Source organism: Schistocerca nitens, chromosome 7, assembly GCF_023898315.1.
Source record: "Schistocerca nitens isolate TAMUIC-IGC-003100 chromosome 7, iqSchNite1.1, whole genome shotgun sequence".
Lineage (NCBI taxonomy): Eukaryota > Metazoa > Arthropoda > Insecta > Orthoptera > Acrididae > Schistocerca > Schistocerca nitens.
In genome coordinates, this window is record NC_064620.1 from 499,822,770 (window position 1) to 499,840,820 (window position 18,051).

Consider the following 18,051-nt stretch of genomic DNA (forward strand, 5'->3'; position numbering starts at 1 on the left):
TGAGGATGGCATTCACGTATTGTACAGCCGTTACGGCGCCTTTCGTGATCACCAGCGACGTACGTCGACCCTACATAATGCCAGCCCAAAACAGCAGGGAACCTCCACCTTGCTGCACTCGCTGGACTGTTTGTCTAAGGCGTTCATCCTGATCAGGTTGTCCCCAAACACGTCTCCGACGATTTTCTGGCTGAAGGCATATGCGACACTCGTCGGTGAGGAGAACGTGATGCCAATCGTGAGCGGTCCATTCGGCATGTTGTTGGTCTCATCAGTACCGCGCTGCATGGTGTCGTAGTTGCAAAGACGGACCTCTCCATGGACGTCAGGAGTGAAATTGCGTATCATACAGCCTATTGCGCACTGTTTGAGTCGTAACACGACGTACTGTGGCTGTACAAAAAGCATTATTCAACATGGTGGCGTTGCTGTCAGGGTTCCTCCGCGCCGTAATCTGTAGGTAGCGGTCATCGACAGCAGTAATAGGCCTTGGGCGGCCTGAGTGAGACATGTCGTCGACAGTTCCTGTCTCTATGTATCTCCTCCGTGTCCGAACAACATCTCTTTGGTTCACTCCGAGATGCCTGGACACTTCCCTTGCTGAGAGCCCTTCCTGGCACAAAGTAACAATGCGGGCGCTAACGAACCGCGGTATTGACCTTCTAGGTATGGTTGAAATACACACAATACGAGGTGTGTGCCTCCTTCCTGGTGGAATGATTGGCACTGATCGGCTATCGGACCCCCTCCGCCTAATAGGAGCTGCTCATGCATGGTTATTTACATCTTTGGTCGGGGTTAGTGATATCTCTGAACAATCAAAGGGACTGTATCTGTGAGACAATATCCTCAGTTCTGGGAACCGGAGTGATGCGGAACTTTTTTTGATGTGTGTGTTTTCTGCAAGCATCTCAGTAAGTCTCCGTTAGGTTCAAATGGCTCTGAGCACTATGGGACTTAACATCTGAGGTCATCAGTCCCCTAGGACTTAGGACTACATAAACCTAACTAACCTAAGGGCATCACACACAGCCATGCCCTAGGCAGGATTCGAACCGGCGACCGTAGTGGTGGTGCGGTTCCAGACTTAAGCCCCTAGAACCGCTCGACCACAGCGGTCAGCTCTGCTTTAGGCAGCACCTCCCTTTTCCTTAGTTGTTGACGCTACTGCAGGTCGCATTTTTCCTCCAGCTATTCCGTCTTTGCTAGTTGGCTCTTTCTTACAGTACCACGTTTCATATACTTGCACCTGTCGTGAATTAATTTCCTTATCTCGTGTGTTACCCAAAGATTTCTACGGGTCTAGCGTTTTTTAGTATTTGATCCTACACTGCTTCACAATTTCATTTCGCAATGCTCCCCTTCGTCTTTTCTCGTATTCCGTTCTGTGATTCATTAAGTTTTGACTAATGCTCCCTTTGAAGGTCTGACAATCCTCTGGCTCTTTCCGTTTACCCATTTCCTACCTTTCTGCAATTTCTTCAGTCTGACTCTTCAGTTCCTAATAAATAATGGCCGAAGGCCACATGTATCCCTGTGGTTTGCAGTTTAAAATCTGGTTTCAGTATCTCCGTCATACTATTATGTGATGTGTCTGAAGCATTTCGGCGTCTCTAGGTATCCTTTACATATACCCACTTCCTTAGCGATTCTCAAGACAAGTCTTAGCAACAATTGAACTGTACCCTGTCGAAAATTCTATCAGGCGGCTAGAACTTCAACTATATTTCATCCTCGCTCTATTGAATTTCAGTCTTCCAATAGAATTAAAGTTTCGTCCCTCTTATTTATCTGGCCTACGGTCTTTGCGCAGTGGCAAACCGGTTCCCGTCAGATCACCGAAGTTAAGCGCTGTCGGGCTTGGCTAGCACTTCGATGGGTGACCGTCATGTCTGCCGAGTGCCGTTAGCAAGCGGGTGCGTTCAGCCCTTGTGAAACCAATTGAAGAGGTACCTGACTGGGTAGTAGCGGTTCCGGTCACGAAAACGGACAACGGCTGGGAGAGCGGTGTGATGATCACATGCCATTGCATATCCATATCCAGTGATGCCTGTGGACTGAGGATGACATGGCGGTCGGTCGAGCCGTTGGCCTTCAATGCCTGTTCGGACGCTGTGTAGTCTTATCTCTCCGAATAAGTTCTTTTATCTCTTCATACATCCTTTCAATATCATCATCATGTCCAGAGCTAGTAGGCACGTGATTTGTATTATTGTGGCAAGTGGAATGGCTAAACTCTGGATGTGGTAACAGTGAAGTTATAAGTTTGAAGGTGAAAATGCAGATAGTGTAAATACAACTGGAGTCAATGAGATCAAACCGAAACAACATGATGATTTCCGGTGAGACGAATACAAGGTAATACCAACAGCAGCAGAAAGCCTCCGGGATAGCCGCATGTGTTAACACGCACTTCCGGGAATCGGGAGGGCGCGCCGGCCACTGATCAAATCCGCCCGGCGGATCAACGACGAGGGACATGTGTCCAATCTGGATATGGTTTATAAAGCGGTTTCCCATATCCGACTACCAAGAGATTCCCATGTGTCAACAAATGACCTTGATAAAACTTGGCGAATTGTAGAGGGGCAAAATAGTTCAACACGTATTTTTTCGTTTGTGCTCAGTTTGCCTAGTAAGGGGTGAAAGATACCTGGAAATGTAATTTGACATTTCAGGTACAGAGGGAATATCTTCGAAATGATGATACATAAAAAAATGTTTTCGTACAAAAGTTGATACGTAATTAATGTTCTTGAACACTGTGTAATGAACTTATGTATTAATTTGAAATTTTGCAAAATACCCACCGCCACTAATTATTGAAGAATGAAGCTTTTACCACAACATATATTAAGGGAGGGTTAAGTCACACACATCCCAGTGTAACAAAACTGGTATCTGCCATACAATTTTTGGAAAATAAGCTGCGCGGTGTAGTAGCGTGGTCTTGGGCGTCTTGCTATGGTTCGCGCGCCTCCCGCCCGTGGGGGTTCGAGTCCTTCCTCGGGCGTGGGTGTGTGTGTGTCGTCCTTAGCGTAAGTTAGTTTAAGTTAGATTAAATAGTGTATAAGCTTAGGGACCGACGACCTCAGCAGTTTGGTCCCATAGGAACTTACCACAAATTTCCAAATTTTTTGGAAAATAAGCTGTGCCTAATTATAGTATCTAAACATTATTGCTGTTCTAATTATTCGTTTTACTTACTTTTGTATAATGTTTTAAATTGTTTTTGCATTTTACATGCATGGTTTTTATTGATTTTTAGCTTTATCGTTTCACAAGATATTTAGAGAATCACCCGTCACAATTAGAAATCCTGCTGAATTTTGTTTTATACGAATATTGTGTTCTTTGTCGTGTATGTTAGCAAGGAAATGCCTTTTATTTTATGTGCCTTGATGTAAGAAATCGTTATGTTTTAAGCATTGATTTACAGTTTACCATTATTCTAATTAGTCTCTGTCATAATAATGAATCATTTATTACTTTCAGTATGCTTAGTACATCTATGTGAAATGGTGAAGCTAAAAACAATAAAAACCTACGAATGCAAAACCTAAAGTAACAGTTTAAATCATAAATCAAATATAAGTAGAATAGTAATGAATGTTGTTACACAGTTTTCAAGAACATTAATTACGTATCAGCTTCTATCTGAAAAACATTTTTTATATATCCTCGTTTTGTAGATATCCCCTCTATACCTAAAATGCTAAATTACCATCCTAGGTGTGTTTCGTCCCTTAAAAGCGAAATCGGGCGAAACACAAATACATATTGCACTATTTTGTCATCTCTCCACGCCCGCCAAGTTTCATCAATATCGTTTATTTACAGTTGGGAATGTTCCCATGTAAGTCAATATACGGAGAGTACCCAAGTTCCGTCTCAGGTACACGATTCACAGACATTTAGAGAATATTGGTGCATTTTGACATGTATAACAATAGACGAAGACATCTGGGGTACTAAAATTCCGCTCCGGGGGATAAAGGGGTAGCGACAGAAAGGACATCCGGTCACCCTATATAATTAACAATGCCAGTATCGATAACTATCATGCCGATCTCGTGTAGACACGGGATAAAGGCAACAGGAAAAGGAAAAAAAAACGAAAAAAGAGCAGAAAATAGCGCAACGAAAGTAGTAATCTTCATAATAGGATGGTAGGGGAGAGAGTTAGTTATTGTGAACACTTAGGGCACAGGATTAATCTCACCAGAATCAAGCACATAAATAATGCTTTTGGTGTACATATCGACATTACAAGCCGAAAATGAGGTAGAACCATTATGAGAGGACAAAGGATACACAACTCACTAGATAAAAGGATATGAAAATCTCATATCCATGGGTGACTGGAAATCTACTGAGGGCTTATCAGAAACATACCAAGCAGAATCGCCGCTGTATTGTGTTCCAAAGGTGGACCAACAAGCTATTAAGCAGGTATTGATAAAGCTTCCGCTTATCAACGTAGGTACAGATATGGGCTTATATGAGTTAGGAAGGTTGAAGAGCTAAGGCTTCAACAAATGTATACCTACATGTTATTTTCGAACACATGATAACCAAACAAAGCAGACACGATATGCATGTCAACATGAAAGAACACTGGAAAATTGTGACGGGTAGGAAAAAGCCGGATGCGGCAACTGTCTTGGGGCACAAAGAGCTGTCAATATCGCTTGCCTCTTGGAGCATACAAAAGGTGGAGTACGTTAGCCGAAGGTGCTACCCATCTTCGGTAGAATGTAACAGCTAGCCACTGCAACAGAAAAAAAAGAAAAAGAGGAGACAATAGTAAATAATGTCACAGTCTAGTGAGAAACAAAGCAATAATGTGGCAGTTATGAAAATTACAGCAGGTTATTTCACTTTTCATACTTTCATCTTTTTAGCGATCACAAATCACGGATAATCTGAAAAAGACTGGTTCGTCCCCTAACTCAGCTACCGTGTGTTACCTTGACTTGTCACTGTAACCTGCAGAATGTGAGACGCGATCCACAATCTTCTGCAAAGCTTCTCACAACTTAGCACAGAAAACGTCGTAGAGAAACTGTATCATTCACTTTTGTCGAGTTTTGTTTGCGTTTGAACAAATTTAGTAGAACGTTGAACATATTTCCTCTTCACAACAAAATGTTACTTACTGCCGAACGAGTTATATAGCTCATACTTATATGCAATGAAAGATAAATGTACATGTTAAGCTACCCCAAGCGCCAGGAGTAATATCCTCGGAATCTCTGTCGATTTAAAAAAGCGTTGAAAATAGGACAATGTCATTCACAAAATGAAAGTTACGTAAAAGGAAAGAAGATAGGGTTCCAGGTCCACATCGAGGTCATTAGAGACGGAACACAAGCCCGGATTATGTCAAGGATGGGGAAGGAAATCGGCCGTGTCTTTTCAAAGAAACCATTCCGGCATTTGGCTGGTGTGATTTAGAGAAATCATCGGAAACCTGTATCTGGATGGTTGGACGCGAGTTTGAACCGGTGTCCTCCCGAAAGCGAGTCCAGTGTGCTAACCAATGCGCCACACTGCTTGGTAAACCTTACCTGTTTCTGTTGTTAAGATGGTCGACATACAAGACGATTTAGGTACTTACAACTATAAGGCCTGCAGCGCAACGTCATCGGTTTTGAGGGTGTATCAAGCATCCATACTTCTGTCCATGTGTGACTATAACCTACTTACGGTGCCACTAACAGACTCGACACACGACCAGAATTTCTTTGAATTTTGTGAAAGATTATATGACGGTAGTCATTGAAGGCTTCACGCATTGTGCTGTTGACGGACAAAAGATGGTCGACATACAAGACGATTTAGGTACTTACAACTATAAGGCCTGCAGCGCAACGTCATCGGTTTTGAGGGTGTATCAAGCATCCATACTTCTGTCCATGTGTGACTATAACCTACTTACGGTGCCACTAACAGACTCGACACACGACCAGAATTTCTTTGAATTTTGTGAAAGATTATATGACGGTAGTCATTGAAGGCTTCACGCATTGTGCTGTTGACGGACAAAAGCGTTCTGTTCATCGTCTCTTATCTGCACTGATAAGCCGACACACTTAGCGAAGATACACTATGTGATCAAAAGTATCCGGACACCCCCAAAAACATATTTTTTCATATTAGTGCATTGCGCTGCCACCTATTGCCAGTTACTCCATATCAGCGACCTCGGTAATCATTAGACACCCTGAGAGAGCAGAATGGGGTGCTCCCCGGAACTCATGGACTTCGAACGTGGTCAGGTGATTGGGTGTCACTTCTGTCATACGTATGTACGCGAGATTTCCACACTCCTAAACATCCCTAGGTCGACTGTTGTGATAGTGAAGTAAGTGGAAACGTGAAGGGACGTACAGCACAAAAGCGTAGAGACCGACCTCGTCAGTTGAAGAGGGTCGTAACGTGTAATAGGCAGACATCCAGACCATTATAAAGGAATTCCAAACTGTATCAGGCTCCACTGCAAGTACTGTGACAGTTAGGCGGGAGGTGAGAAAACTCTGATTTCATGGTCGGGCGGCTGCTCATAAGCCATACATCACGCCAGTAAATGTTAAAGACGCCTCACTTGGTGTAAGGAGCGTAAACATTGAACGATTGAACAGTGGATAAACATTGTGTGGAGTGACGAATCGCGGTACACAATGTGGCGATCCGATGACCGGGTGTGGGTGTGGCCAATGCCCGGTGAACGTCATCTGCCAGCATGTGTAGTGCCAACAATAGATTCGAAGGCGCTGGTGTTATGGTGTGGTCCTATTTTTCATGGGGGAGGGGGTGAGGGGGAAGGCTTGCACTCATTGTTGTTTTGCGCGGCACTATCACAGCACAGGCCTACACCGATGTTTTACTCACCTTCTTGCTTCCCACTGTTGAAGAGCAATTCGGGGAAGGCGATTGCACCTTTCAACACGATCGAGCACCTGTTCATAATGCACAGCTCATGGTGGAGTGGTTACACGAGAATAACATCACTGTAATGGACTAGCTTACACAGAGTCCTGACCTGATTCATATAGAAAGTATCTGGGATGTTTTGGAACGCCGACTTCGTGCCAGCCCTCACTGACCGTCATACATACCACTCCTCAGTGCAGCACTCTGTGAAGAATGGGCTGCCATTCCCCAAGAAACCTTCCAGCACCTGATTGATGTATGCCTGCGAGAGTGGAAGCTGTCATCAAGGGTAAGGGTGGGCGAACACCATATATAATTCCAGTATTACCGATGGAGGGTGCCACGAACTTGTAAGTCATTTTCAGGCAGGTGTCCGGATACTTTTGATCACGTAGTGTATAGGTTGCAACTGTGGAAATCCATTGAGATAAGCGACTTTGAAAAATGGCAGGTTATTATTACGTAGATTGTGTGAGAGGATATCTCCAAAACTGCCAAGCTCTAAGAATGTTCAACTGCTACTGCTGTGAGGATCTACGGAATGAGATAGGACAGTGAAACTACCACTAGGCCCTGAAAGGTTGGACGTCCACGAAACGTGGGGTTCTGGGGCTTGTCCACTCTATAAAACAGGACAGATGACAATCTGTGGCATCTGTCGCGAAAGAGCACAATGCTGGTGCATACACAAGTGTTTCGGGGCACACCGTTCATCGTACAATGTTGGACCTGGATCTCTGCAATAGACCACCTCTACATATTCTTGACGAAACGACTACGTCAATTACGACTGCAGTGGGCACGGAACCATCGTGATTCGACCATCTATCAATGGAACCGTGTCGGCTGTTCGGGTGAACCGCCTTTTTGCTACACTAGGTCGATGGTGCGCAGCGCTACCACGGACGCAGGCTGGTAGGAGCAGTATTATGGTATGAGAGACATTTTAAGCGCTTGCACGGGACTTGTGGTAGTACTCGAAGACACTGACGGCTGCTATCCACTTGCATCCCTTCATGCTTGATGTCTTCCCTACGGCGATATCATCTTCCAGCAGTAAAGTTGTCCGTGTCTTGGAGCCATAGCCGTGGTAGATTGGTTTGAGGAGATTTACAGGGAACGGCCATCGACCAAACTTGACTAATGTAAATCGTATGGAATCCATCTGGGTCGGTAACGGGCACCATTACCGCATGCAAAAATCAGCGGCCCGTTATTTACGCGAATTACGTGAGACATCCAATGCCACATACCTCCAAAAACCCACCAACAAACTATCGGATCATGATACGCAAAATCAGTGATGTATTTTGTTCCAAAGAAGGGCAAACAAGCTATTACGGAATTGGTCATAATGTTTTGGGTCATAGCTGTATAGCCCTATGCTTTGTTTTATACCTACTATGCCGTAGTTTCTCTAGAAGTTTGTATTCAGTGACACTGTATCTTGAAGGGCCTCTTATGACGTGTTCTATTGGATGCATATCTGTTCATTGGTGGTGGTCAACAGTTAATTTAAACTTGGCCCATAGCTCCTCCACAAGGTTCCGTCCTGAGCTAAAATTTAAAGTTCCACACTGAGATAGTCAGCTGGTTAATGTTCTTAAAAATCTCGCTGATGACTCTGCGAGTTGTACGAGGGTCTCTCCAACAGAAATGCACACTATTTTTGTAAAAATACAGTTTTCATTCTGCATGTGTGAAAGTCTTACAGAGTGTAGATACATCCTTCCCGCTTGTTTTCAAACATTGTTCAACCTGTTCCCGTGAGTGGTGCCGTCACAGCATGTCTTCAAGATGGCTGCTACACTTGACGTTCGTCAGAAGCAACGTGCTGTCATAGAATTCCTGTGCTGTGAAAACGAGACAGTGGAAAACTTCCACAAGGGGTTGAAAAAAGTGTATGGAGATGCTGCTGTCGATCGCAGTCCAGTTAGTCGGTGGGTAACCAGGTTACGTGGTGAAAGCGGGCTTGGAAATATTGAGGATTGTCCTCGCAGCGGCAGGCCTCATACTGCACACACTCCAGACAATGTGCAGAGAGTTAACGAGTTGGTGAATGCTGACAGACACATCACAGTGAACGAATTATCACGCTACGTTGAGACAGGGGAAGGAAGTGTTCGCAGAATACTGAAAGTGTTTGCGTTAAAAAGGTTTTGTGCCAGGTGGGTTCCCAGGATGTTGACAGAGGCTCACAAAGAAACAAGAAAAACGGTGTGCAGTGACCTTTTGGAACAGTACGAGAATGGTGGAGATGAATTTCTTGGAAGAATTGTGAAAGGTGATGAAACATGGCATCATTTTTCACCAGAGACGAAGGGGCAATCAATGGAGTGGCATTATGCAAACTCACCCAAGAAAAAAACATTCAAAACCACACCTTCTGCTGGAAAAGTTATGGCTACGGAGTTTTTCGATTCCAAAGGACTCTTGATTGTAGACATCATGGCAAGTGGAACCACCATAAATTCTGATGGATATGTGACGACACTGAAGAAACTTCAAGCTCGACTGAGTCGTGTTCGACCACATCGGCAAAAGCAGGATGTTTTGCTGTTGCACGACAATGCATGGCCACATGTCAGTCAAAAAACCATGGAAGCGATCACAAAACTCGGATGGACAACACTGAAACGCCCGCCTTACAGTCCTGACCTGGTTCCAAGTGACTATCATCTCTTTGGGAAACTGAAAGACTCTCTTCGTGGAACAAGGTTTGAAGCTGATGACTCCCTTGTGCACGCTGCAAAGCAGTGGCTCCAACAGGTTGGTCAAGAATTTTACCGTGCGGGTATACAGGCGCTCGTTCCAAGATGGCGCAAGGCAGTTGAGAGGGACGGAAATTATGTGGAGAAATGAAAATATTGTTCCTAAAGGACGTATATACACACTGTAAAACTTTCAAACATGTAGAATAAAAGATGGATTTAAAAAAAAATGTGCGTTTCTTTTGGAGTGAACCTCGTATTTTACGATGCAAATATAGTAGTGACGCCGATGAGAAACTACTGTTTAAATTTGCTTGGCCTCTTGCGCTGAGTTACTCGCTGTTCAGTTTACTACTAGTGTGCTGGTTTAGCTGCTGCTTAAACGTGTTTTCAGCCGACACATGGGCTCATGCCGGCGGGTGGAGAGCATGCCGCTTCGGCCCAGCGCGGCCGCCGGTTGCGGTTCGTGCGTGGTCAGCGGTGGCGGGGGCGGAGGCGGCGGAGGATGCGTCGCCAGCGGGGGCGGCGCCGCCCTCAACGGTGCGGGCCAGCACCGCGAGTCGCTGCGCAAGATCAGCCAGGTGAAGGCCGAGCAGGAGGCCGGCACCGTCAAGCAGGTGAGCGCTTACCCCTCCCACTCCCCCATGCACCCACTTCTTCACTGCCGGACGTCACTAACACAGCGGACATTCCGAGACAGGCTGAAATATGCCACTGTCACACCTGACTACAAGAGAGGTTGGAAGACAGATAAAATTATCGACCAGTGTCAAAAGTTACCTCATCCTCGAACATACTGAAGAAATTCCATACGCAGTAACCATAACGTACTTGCAAGGAGGGGTCCCCAAGCGTGGGGTCGATTGTTTTGAAACCATCTTCACGGTGATGTACGTTAAGATCGCAGGTATGACACCCTGCACTCATTTACCCTGGTAGCCGTCGTTAGCGAATTATCGACGAAAATATAATTCGCAGTTTTGTCTGATACCCTAGAGCTTTAAAAATAATATATGGACACACGTTAGTAACGGAGCATAATGATTAAAATACATTTTTCCTGTACAGAAGTTGTAGGTTCGAATCTCTTTATGTGCTTTAAAGTCTTCTATTTTTCATTCTTTATCGTTGCGTCTTTTATCTTTATTTTTGTTCATTTAACTGCGTTAAATGTCACTTTTTCTCTCGAATACTTCATTGCACATTTTGTTCATAAGTTTAATTATTTTTATGATTTCCTCTTACTTTCTCTTCGTTTAGTTCTTTTTACGGATGGAACCATAGCGCATGCGATTTTAAATTATTTTTGTTGATGTATCTTAATATTTAAACATATAAAAATGCTAATCAATCAGTTTAAATTAAAAGACGAAATAATCTGAATATGTTGATTATTTAGTATTGACAGAAACGTCATTTTCGTTACGAGATGTACATTTTTTGGCTGATGACCGTCATACAATCATTCAAAAAATAAATTTTTATTGTACTTTTGACAAAACAAGATTTAAAAGAAACAAGAGATTGTAAGTCAAACAAATATAATATGATGGGACAGAAGAAATTAAAGTGTAGTTAATACATAAATTCTTCTCGTTATTTGGTTTGCCTCTATTTCTGTCTTTCTTAATCAACAGTTTTACTATCGATCCTGGCAGGGTAAAGCCATGTGGAGGGGTTCGCGTTATTAAACATGAATAAAATATATTAATGTGACCGTGACGGCTAAATACCAGCTACTACTGAATCAAAAGCGATATTGTAAATAACTTGTATTTATTGTAAATTACCTTACGATAGAAATTTGACCATATTCAACAAATCATGAATGAAAACAAATTAAACAAGTTCTACACTGTTCTTAGATACACTACACTGGTAAGATTGGCTCTCAGCTCTTAATGTTAAGTTGACGCGAAGTTAGATTTAATTATGCCTCTGGATAAGCAGATGGTAAATGCGATCTGTCTGCGTTCCTATAATCTCAGTGTTGATGCGAAGTTAGATTTAATTATGCCCCTGGACAAGCAAATGGTAAATGCGATCTGACTGTGTTCCTATAATCTCTTTTGTGTCTGCACTTCGGACACCACCACCAAGAAACAAACCAAACAACGTGCAAAAGGACAAATGACCAATAACGAATCGTAAGCAAAACTGCACGGATGCTCTTGCGACTATCTTGCCGCCAAACTCTAATCAACCAATCCCGACGCTGCAAAGACCTCTCACATCTCCCCCGCGGAGTGATACAATTTCTCCACCTATCCAAAAATTTCTCTGCCCAAACAGCGGGCGTTGACCCTCACCGTTTCCCGTACTTTCTTATGAACTGCCCAACCAGAGCTCAGCCCATTTGCCGCTAAAACAGCGCGCGACCGGGCGGCGCTAGCGCATAAGTTGGACGCTCTCTGTCTGCTCGATATTTCCCCTCTCTCAATCACCTGGTACCCGGCGGCGTTCCTTTTGATGCTTGCAGGTCAGTGGCCCCCTCCCCTGGGACACCCGGCCCCTGCACAATGCTCTTCCGGCGCTCACCGGCCTTCGCCTCCCCGCCTCCACTGGCAAATCCACTTTGCTTACACCTACAGCATGCAACTAAATATTATCATTATCAAAGCCCGTGTTATTTCAGACATGTGTTTAATCATCACGTATCTCTGTTTCTAATCCATCTAATAAGACTAATTAACTATTATATGGGTTTATTTACTTCAAACATAAACAATAATCTGTGAAATGAACGACATAAATGAAAGCCACCTTTCATAACCCCTTCCTTCCTGGAAATTTTATACAAGCAAGATGATTCTCATAGTGTCATCATGCGCAGTGTAAAATTCTCGTTTTCCCGAGCAAAGAAATATTAAGAGCCCATCTCATTCCTAATCTCATTCATTCCTCCATTCAATCATGAGTACTGCCTTAGATTTTAATATTTGGCATGAGAACATTTACATTTAATGTCACCTCTCTTTCTCTCACAATATCGAGTTACGACTTGCATCAAACACTGTCTTATGTCCTTACAAAATGTGCAAGAAAAAGAAGCAAACAACGCTTACGAAATTTAACTCCTTATGAAACAGAAGATCTTAGCATTAGACTTAAGGTCCTCTCACTCTTCTTTTATCCTTCCCTAAGTTAGTAAATTTTTTTTAGAGTGGCCACCTACATTTAATTACTTTAAAAAAGTAATTACATTATCATTTGAGTTAACTTTAAGAAAACGTGTTCCTGTTTCTGGGCGTTTTTCTGTTCTGGTGTTTGTGCTGAAATTCAAACACACGATACTTTTTAATATAATCTGAACAGGCCTGATACCTGTATCATGTGTAGACATGTGAAATACAAGATAAATATCAATTTAATACATCGTGGCCGCTCTACTATCATGAAACACACATATCATTAAAACATATAATTGAATCACACAAAAATGAACATATAAAACACACATAGACACTGCATAATGAAATATTAAGACACAAAACATAACAGAAAAATACATCTATAATAATGTGAAAGCAAAAGATAAAATACAAAATACAATAAGACATAAATATGTTATCTCATGGATAAATTATTATCGTTTTTATAATGTCCTTTGCTTATCCTGAAAAAGTTTTAGAACGCACATCAGTTAAATTTAGTTACAGAAAGACGTTGATATTCACTGACCTAACTATGTTGTTTTCACTGACACTATCACAATACTTTACACTTGTAGATTAATGCATTTGTGGCGCTGTTGAAACGTCCATCTGTTTACAACAATTTCCATCCTTTTTAGTTTTATATGAAGTAAAACATTACATTTTATAGGATCCTTTACAAAGTTTACTCTCTCTACTCTAGACATAAATTACATATTTTACATACATTTACTCTTGTCAATAATATTAATATCTGCCAATTTTATCAATTTAACTCATTTAAACAAAATAACATCATTCTCCTTTTTTTGCTGTAGGGAAAGAAAACATTTCGTTAGAATATTTACCACCACCAATTCTTACTACAATGTTTCATTTTCTCCTATGGATACTATATAAATGACTTGTAGTTTCTACTTCAATACATCATCATGCAGACATAACATAATGTTTCTAGGATGTGTTGGGGAATTGTTGGCCAACTAGGACTAAGGAAAAAGGAAGGGAAGTTATCTTTCGTTCCGTCCTTGCTGTCAACGTTGGACACTCCACATTTCCTGTGAAAAAAAAAGGTCAGATTCTTTCCCTGATTAGTTATAGTTATCAATTACTGACATCTCTGCTTTTCTTCCCGATATCTTTCCTTTGCTTATTTTCTTCACGCCCAATTTTCCTTAGTATTTATGCTTATTGTACAGTATTAAATTTTAATAACGCTGATTCCTGAAAAATGGCGTTAAATTTTTAGTATTCATGTTTACAGTTGTTACATATTGGTAATCAAGTTCTCCAGCCTTGCGCATCCTTGAGAATGTTTGTCTTGTGATTATCTCGATAACCTACTCTTTCAACCTTGTCGGCGTTCACACGAGCACACGTGGAACATACCAGACAAAATATATGCCAAGACTTATTCCTTGAACCTTCATCTAATTTGCCACATAACAGTTTCCTCTTTCTGTCGAATGTTTCCTTCGCTATGGAAATTCGAATTTTCACCTCCTGGTGACATCTCATGTCTTTAGTTATTGTGCTTGCAAGATATTTAAATGCACTTACTTGGCTAATGGTAGCTTATACTATTTTAATATTGGACAGTCTGCGTCTTGTACTGATGGCCATACTCTTTGTTTTTGCTGTGTTTATTTGCATCCCATATTCTACACAAGTTTCATTCAGATCTTTCAGCATGTTATTCACTGTCCGCTCACTTTCTGGCGCTAATACCATGTCATCAGCAAATCTTATACATTCTATTCTCTTTCAACCAAATATTCCTCTTTTCCCATGTAGACCTTTCGCAATAATCTCTTCAAGGTACACATTAAAAAACAGTTGGGAATGGCAACTACCTTGTCTAACACCTCGTCCAATGCTGCTTCCTTCTGACATTTCACTTCCAATCCTTATCCTTACTTTCTGGTGCAAATATAGATTCTGTATCAGTCATCTCTCTTTCCAATCTACTCCTCTCCTCTTCAAAATATCCATCAGCGTGTTCCACTGTACTCAGTCAGAAGCCTTTTCTAAATCTATAAAAACAGCAAATATTTCTCTACCTCTTTCCTTATATCTTTTCCCTATAGTTCTGAGCAGGCCAACAGCATCTCTTACTCCTTTTCCTCTTCTAAATCCGAATTGCTCCTCTGCAATCCTTCTATCCAGCTTGCAATATAGCCTTCTATTCAACACTCTCAGAAAAACTTTAGCTAAATGAGAAATTAGACTGATGGTCCTATGCTCTTCACATTTTTTAGTCTTTCTCTTCTTCTCTATTGGTATCATAACTGTTGCAAGGTAGCCCTCAGACAATTCCCCTTTGTCATATATTTCATTACAGAGGTAGTTTATATCTTTTCTTGCCTTGTTTCCCAGACGCTTCAACAGTTCTTCTGGCAAATCATCAATTCCATATGCCTTCCTATTCTTCGTCTCTTTCAGCGCATTTTCTACTTCTACTTCGAAGATGCTGAAACCCTTTTCATCTTCCGGCACATATTGCTCCTCTTCAACCTTAAGTTTTCTTTGTATTTCATCCTCCTTATACATACATTCAATACATTCATGCCATCTGTTCAAAAGCTCGTGTGGTTCTTCTGCTAGAGTGCCATCTGCTCTTTCTAGTTCCATGTTATTCTTCTTGATTTTATGTTCAAAATCTATTTCACTAGCCAGTCATACTTTTTCTCCATTTTCCCTATTTCGTGGCATTTCTGTTTCATCCATTTTTCCCTTGCTTCTTCACTTTCTTTTCTTAATTCATAATTCAGTTTCCTGCACCGCTTTTTGCCTTCTTCAGTTTCTATATTTTCCCACTTTCTCCGCTCTTCAATTTTTTCCAACATGTTTTCTGTTATCCGGCCGGCCAGTGTGGCCGAGCGGTACTGGGCGCTTCAGTCTGGAACCACGCGACCGCTACGGTCGCAGGTTCGAGTTCTGCCTCGGGCATGGATGTGTATGATGTCCTTAGGTTAGTTAGGTTCAAGTAGTTCTACTTTCTAGGGGACTGATGACCTCAGATGTTAAGTCCAATAGCGCTCAGAACCATTTGTTATCCATTCTTTCCTGGTACTTTGGGTTACTGTAATTCCTAGTACCTCTTTGGCATAGTCCATGATTGAAACTTTCTGGCAGATTAAAACTGTGTGCCGGACTGAGACTCGAACTCGGGACCTTTGCCTTTCGCGGGCAAGTGCTCTACCAACTGAGCTACCCGAGCACGACTCACGCCCCGTCCTCACAGCTTTACTTCTGCGAGTACCTCGTCTCCCACCTTCCAAACTTTACAGAAACTCTCCTGCGAACCTTGCAGAACTAGCACTCCTGAAAGAAAGGATATTGCGGAGACACGTCTTATTCTCCATAATGAAATACATGACAAAGGGGAATTGTCTGAGGGCTACCCTGCAACAGAATAAGCTCATTCTGGAATCATCCCCCAGGCTGTGGCTAAGCCACATTTTTCAACTTCACTTATATTTCTCCCACTAGTACGTTGTGGTCTGAATTTATATCTGCTCCTGGATAAAATTTGGCATTCTTCAAACATTTCCTAAACCTTTTTTGTGTGAGGATGTAGTCCAACTGATATCTTTCCCTATTAAAATTTGACATCCATGTATAACGTCTTCTTTTGTTTTGTAGAAATAATGTGTTACCTAATGCTAATGAATTTTCCTTACAGAAACTAATTACTCGCTTACCTCTCTCATTTATTATTCCTAAACGATATTTCCCTATTGTATCTTCATCTCTTCCTTCAACCACTTAGGTCCTGTCCCCCAAGATGATAATGCAAGCATTTCTACATTCTTTCTCGTTGAGTTCTTTTATTTCCTCAGAATATTCTTCAATTTCCATATATGTATTCTGGCTGGTTGGCATATATACCTGTATTAACACCAAATCATTTGAACTACCCTTCAGTTTTATCATCATCAGTCTTCCATCAATACGTTGTACCATCTTTACCTTATTTTTCAGCTTTTGTCCTATCAATATTCCTACTCCGTTTTCACCACTCTTGATTTCCCCTGAGTAAAAGAGCTTATAACATTCACTTTCTATCTCTCCAGTCTCTCCCCATCTCATTTCACACAAATCAAGGACTTCTAATCTGCTCCTTTTCATCTCTTGTTTTGCATTCTCTACTTTTCCTCACATTCCATGTTTCAATCCTTATCTTTCCTTCCTTCATTGTCCCTTTCTTCCTTTCAAATATGTCTACTCTAATGTGTTCCCCTCCCGGAGATCCGAATGAGAGGAGGTTTTAACTCCGGAATCTTTCTCATGGAGAGACATACCATGTACTGCTTGGGAATGTAATGTGGTAGCTTCCCATTACTTTACACATAGGCAGTAGGTTTCCCAGCCTAAAATCTGCTGCTCATTATGAGTCAGACGCTGTCTGTAGCCTCCCCTCTGGAGTACATTCGCTACTTGTACTCTTTTTGGTCCCAAAGACAAAAAGTGCCTCTTCCACCAGCTTCACCGTTCCGAAAGACTCTTTCCCCGCTGTCGCTGTCTTTGAGGTCTTATACATATAACAGGAAATGACAGGAAAAGGGCAGGTTTGGGATAGGAAAGGGGGAGCGATAGGCTGTTGTGGGACACACTTTGTTTGGTTCCTCCCCTTTTGCCTGTCCGGCTTGGGTGGCCCTACCGCCGGCATAGAGCTCCGGATCCAGAACACGCAAATCTCCACGACCGCACGGACAATGCTGCGTTAAGGCGGTGTCCCCTGAGTAGGAATAAGACATTAAAATAACGCAAATAAGATCAAAAATAAAAAAAATTACCTTTAAATCAGTTTATTGAATAAAAATTATGATCAAAATCATTTCGATAAAGATAAAAAATTAAAAACCTGCAAGCACCCGAGATGTTCCCAAACTGCAGTCTCCTGCGCGTGGAGAAAGCACCTTGACCGTCACATTATTCGCTGCCATTGTTTGTAAAGCTCTAGACTCTGCAGCATAACGTGAAATTAGGAACTTTTCTTCTTTGATTACTTTCAAACGAAGGCCCACTAGGGTGAATGGCTACTTCCATGGTACGATAACTGGGACCGTGACATACACAATCGTGTTGACACTTTCAAAAAGTCAGTCCAACCCCTCTCCTTGTTAGCTCGATTCGGTTAGTATTTAGAAATAGTGCACCCATTGAACATGCTTTTTTTCAGTCCAGGAATCAGGTTGTTCACATCTTACAGTGTGCAGTGGTTCTCCACGGACTCAATGATTTCG

The 18,051-nt window shown here is 42.1% G+C and overlaps 1 protein-coding gene across 1 annotated transcript in view; it reads left to right on the forward strand.

Annotated features, from left to right (window-relative positions):
• LOC126195706 (gastrin/cholecystokinin type B receptor-like) overlaps nucleotides 1-18,051 on the forward strand; it is a 343,046-nt gene that overhangs the window by 268,070 nt on the left and 56,925 nt on the right. Inside the window, exon 7 of the mRNA XM_049934335.1 lies at nucleotides 10,199-10,264. Coding sequence (XP_049790292.1) covers nucleotides 10,199-10,264 — 66 coding nt within the window. The remainder of the gene's footprint in view (nucleotides 1-10,198; nucleotides 10,265-18,051) is intronic.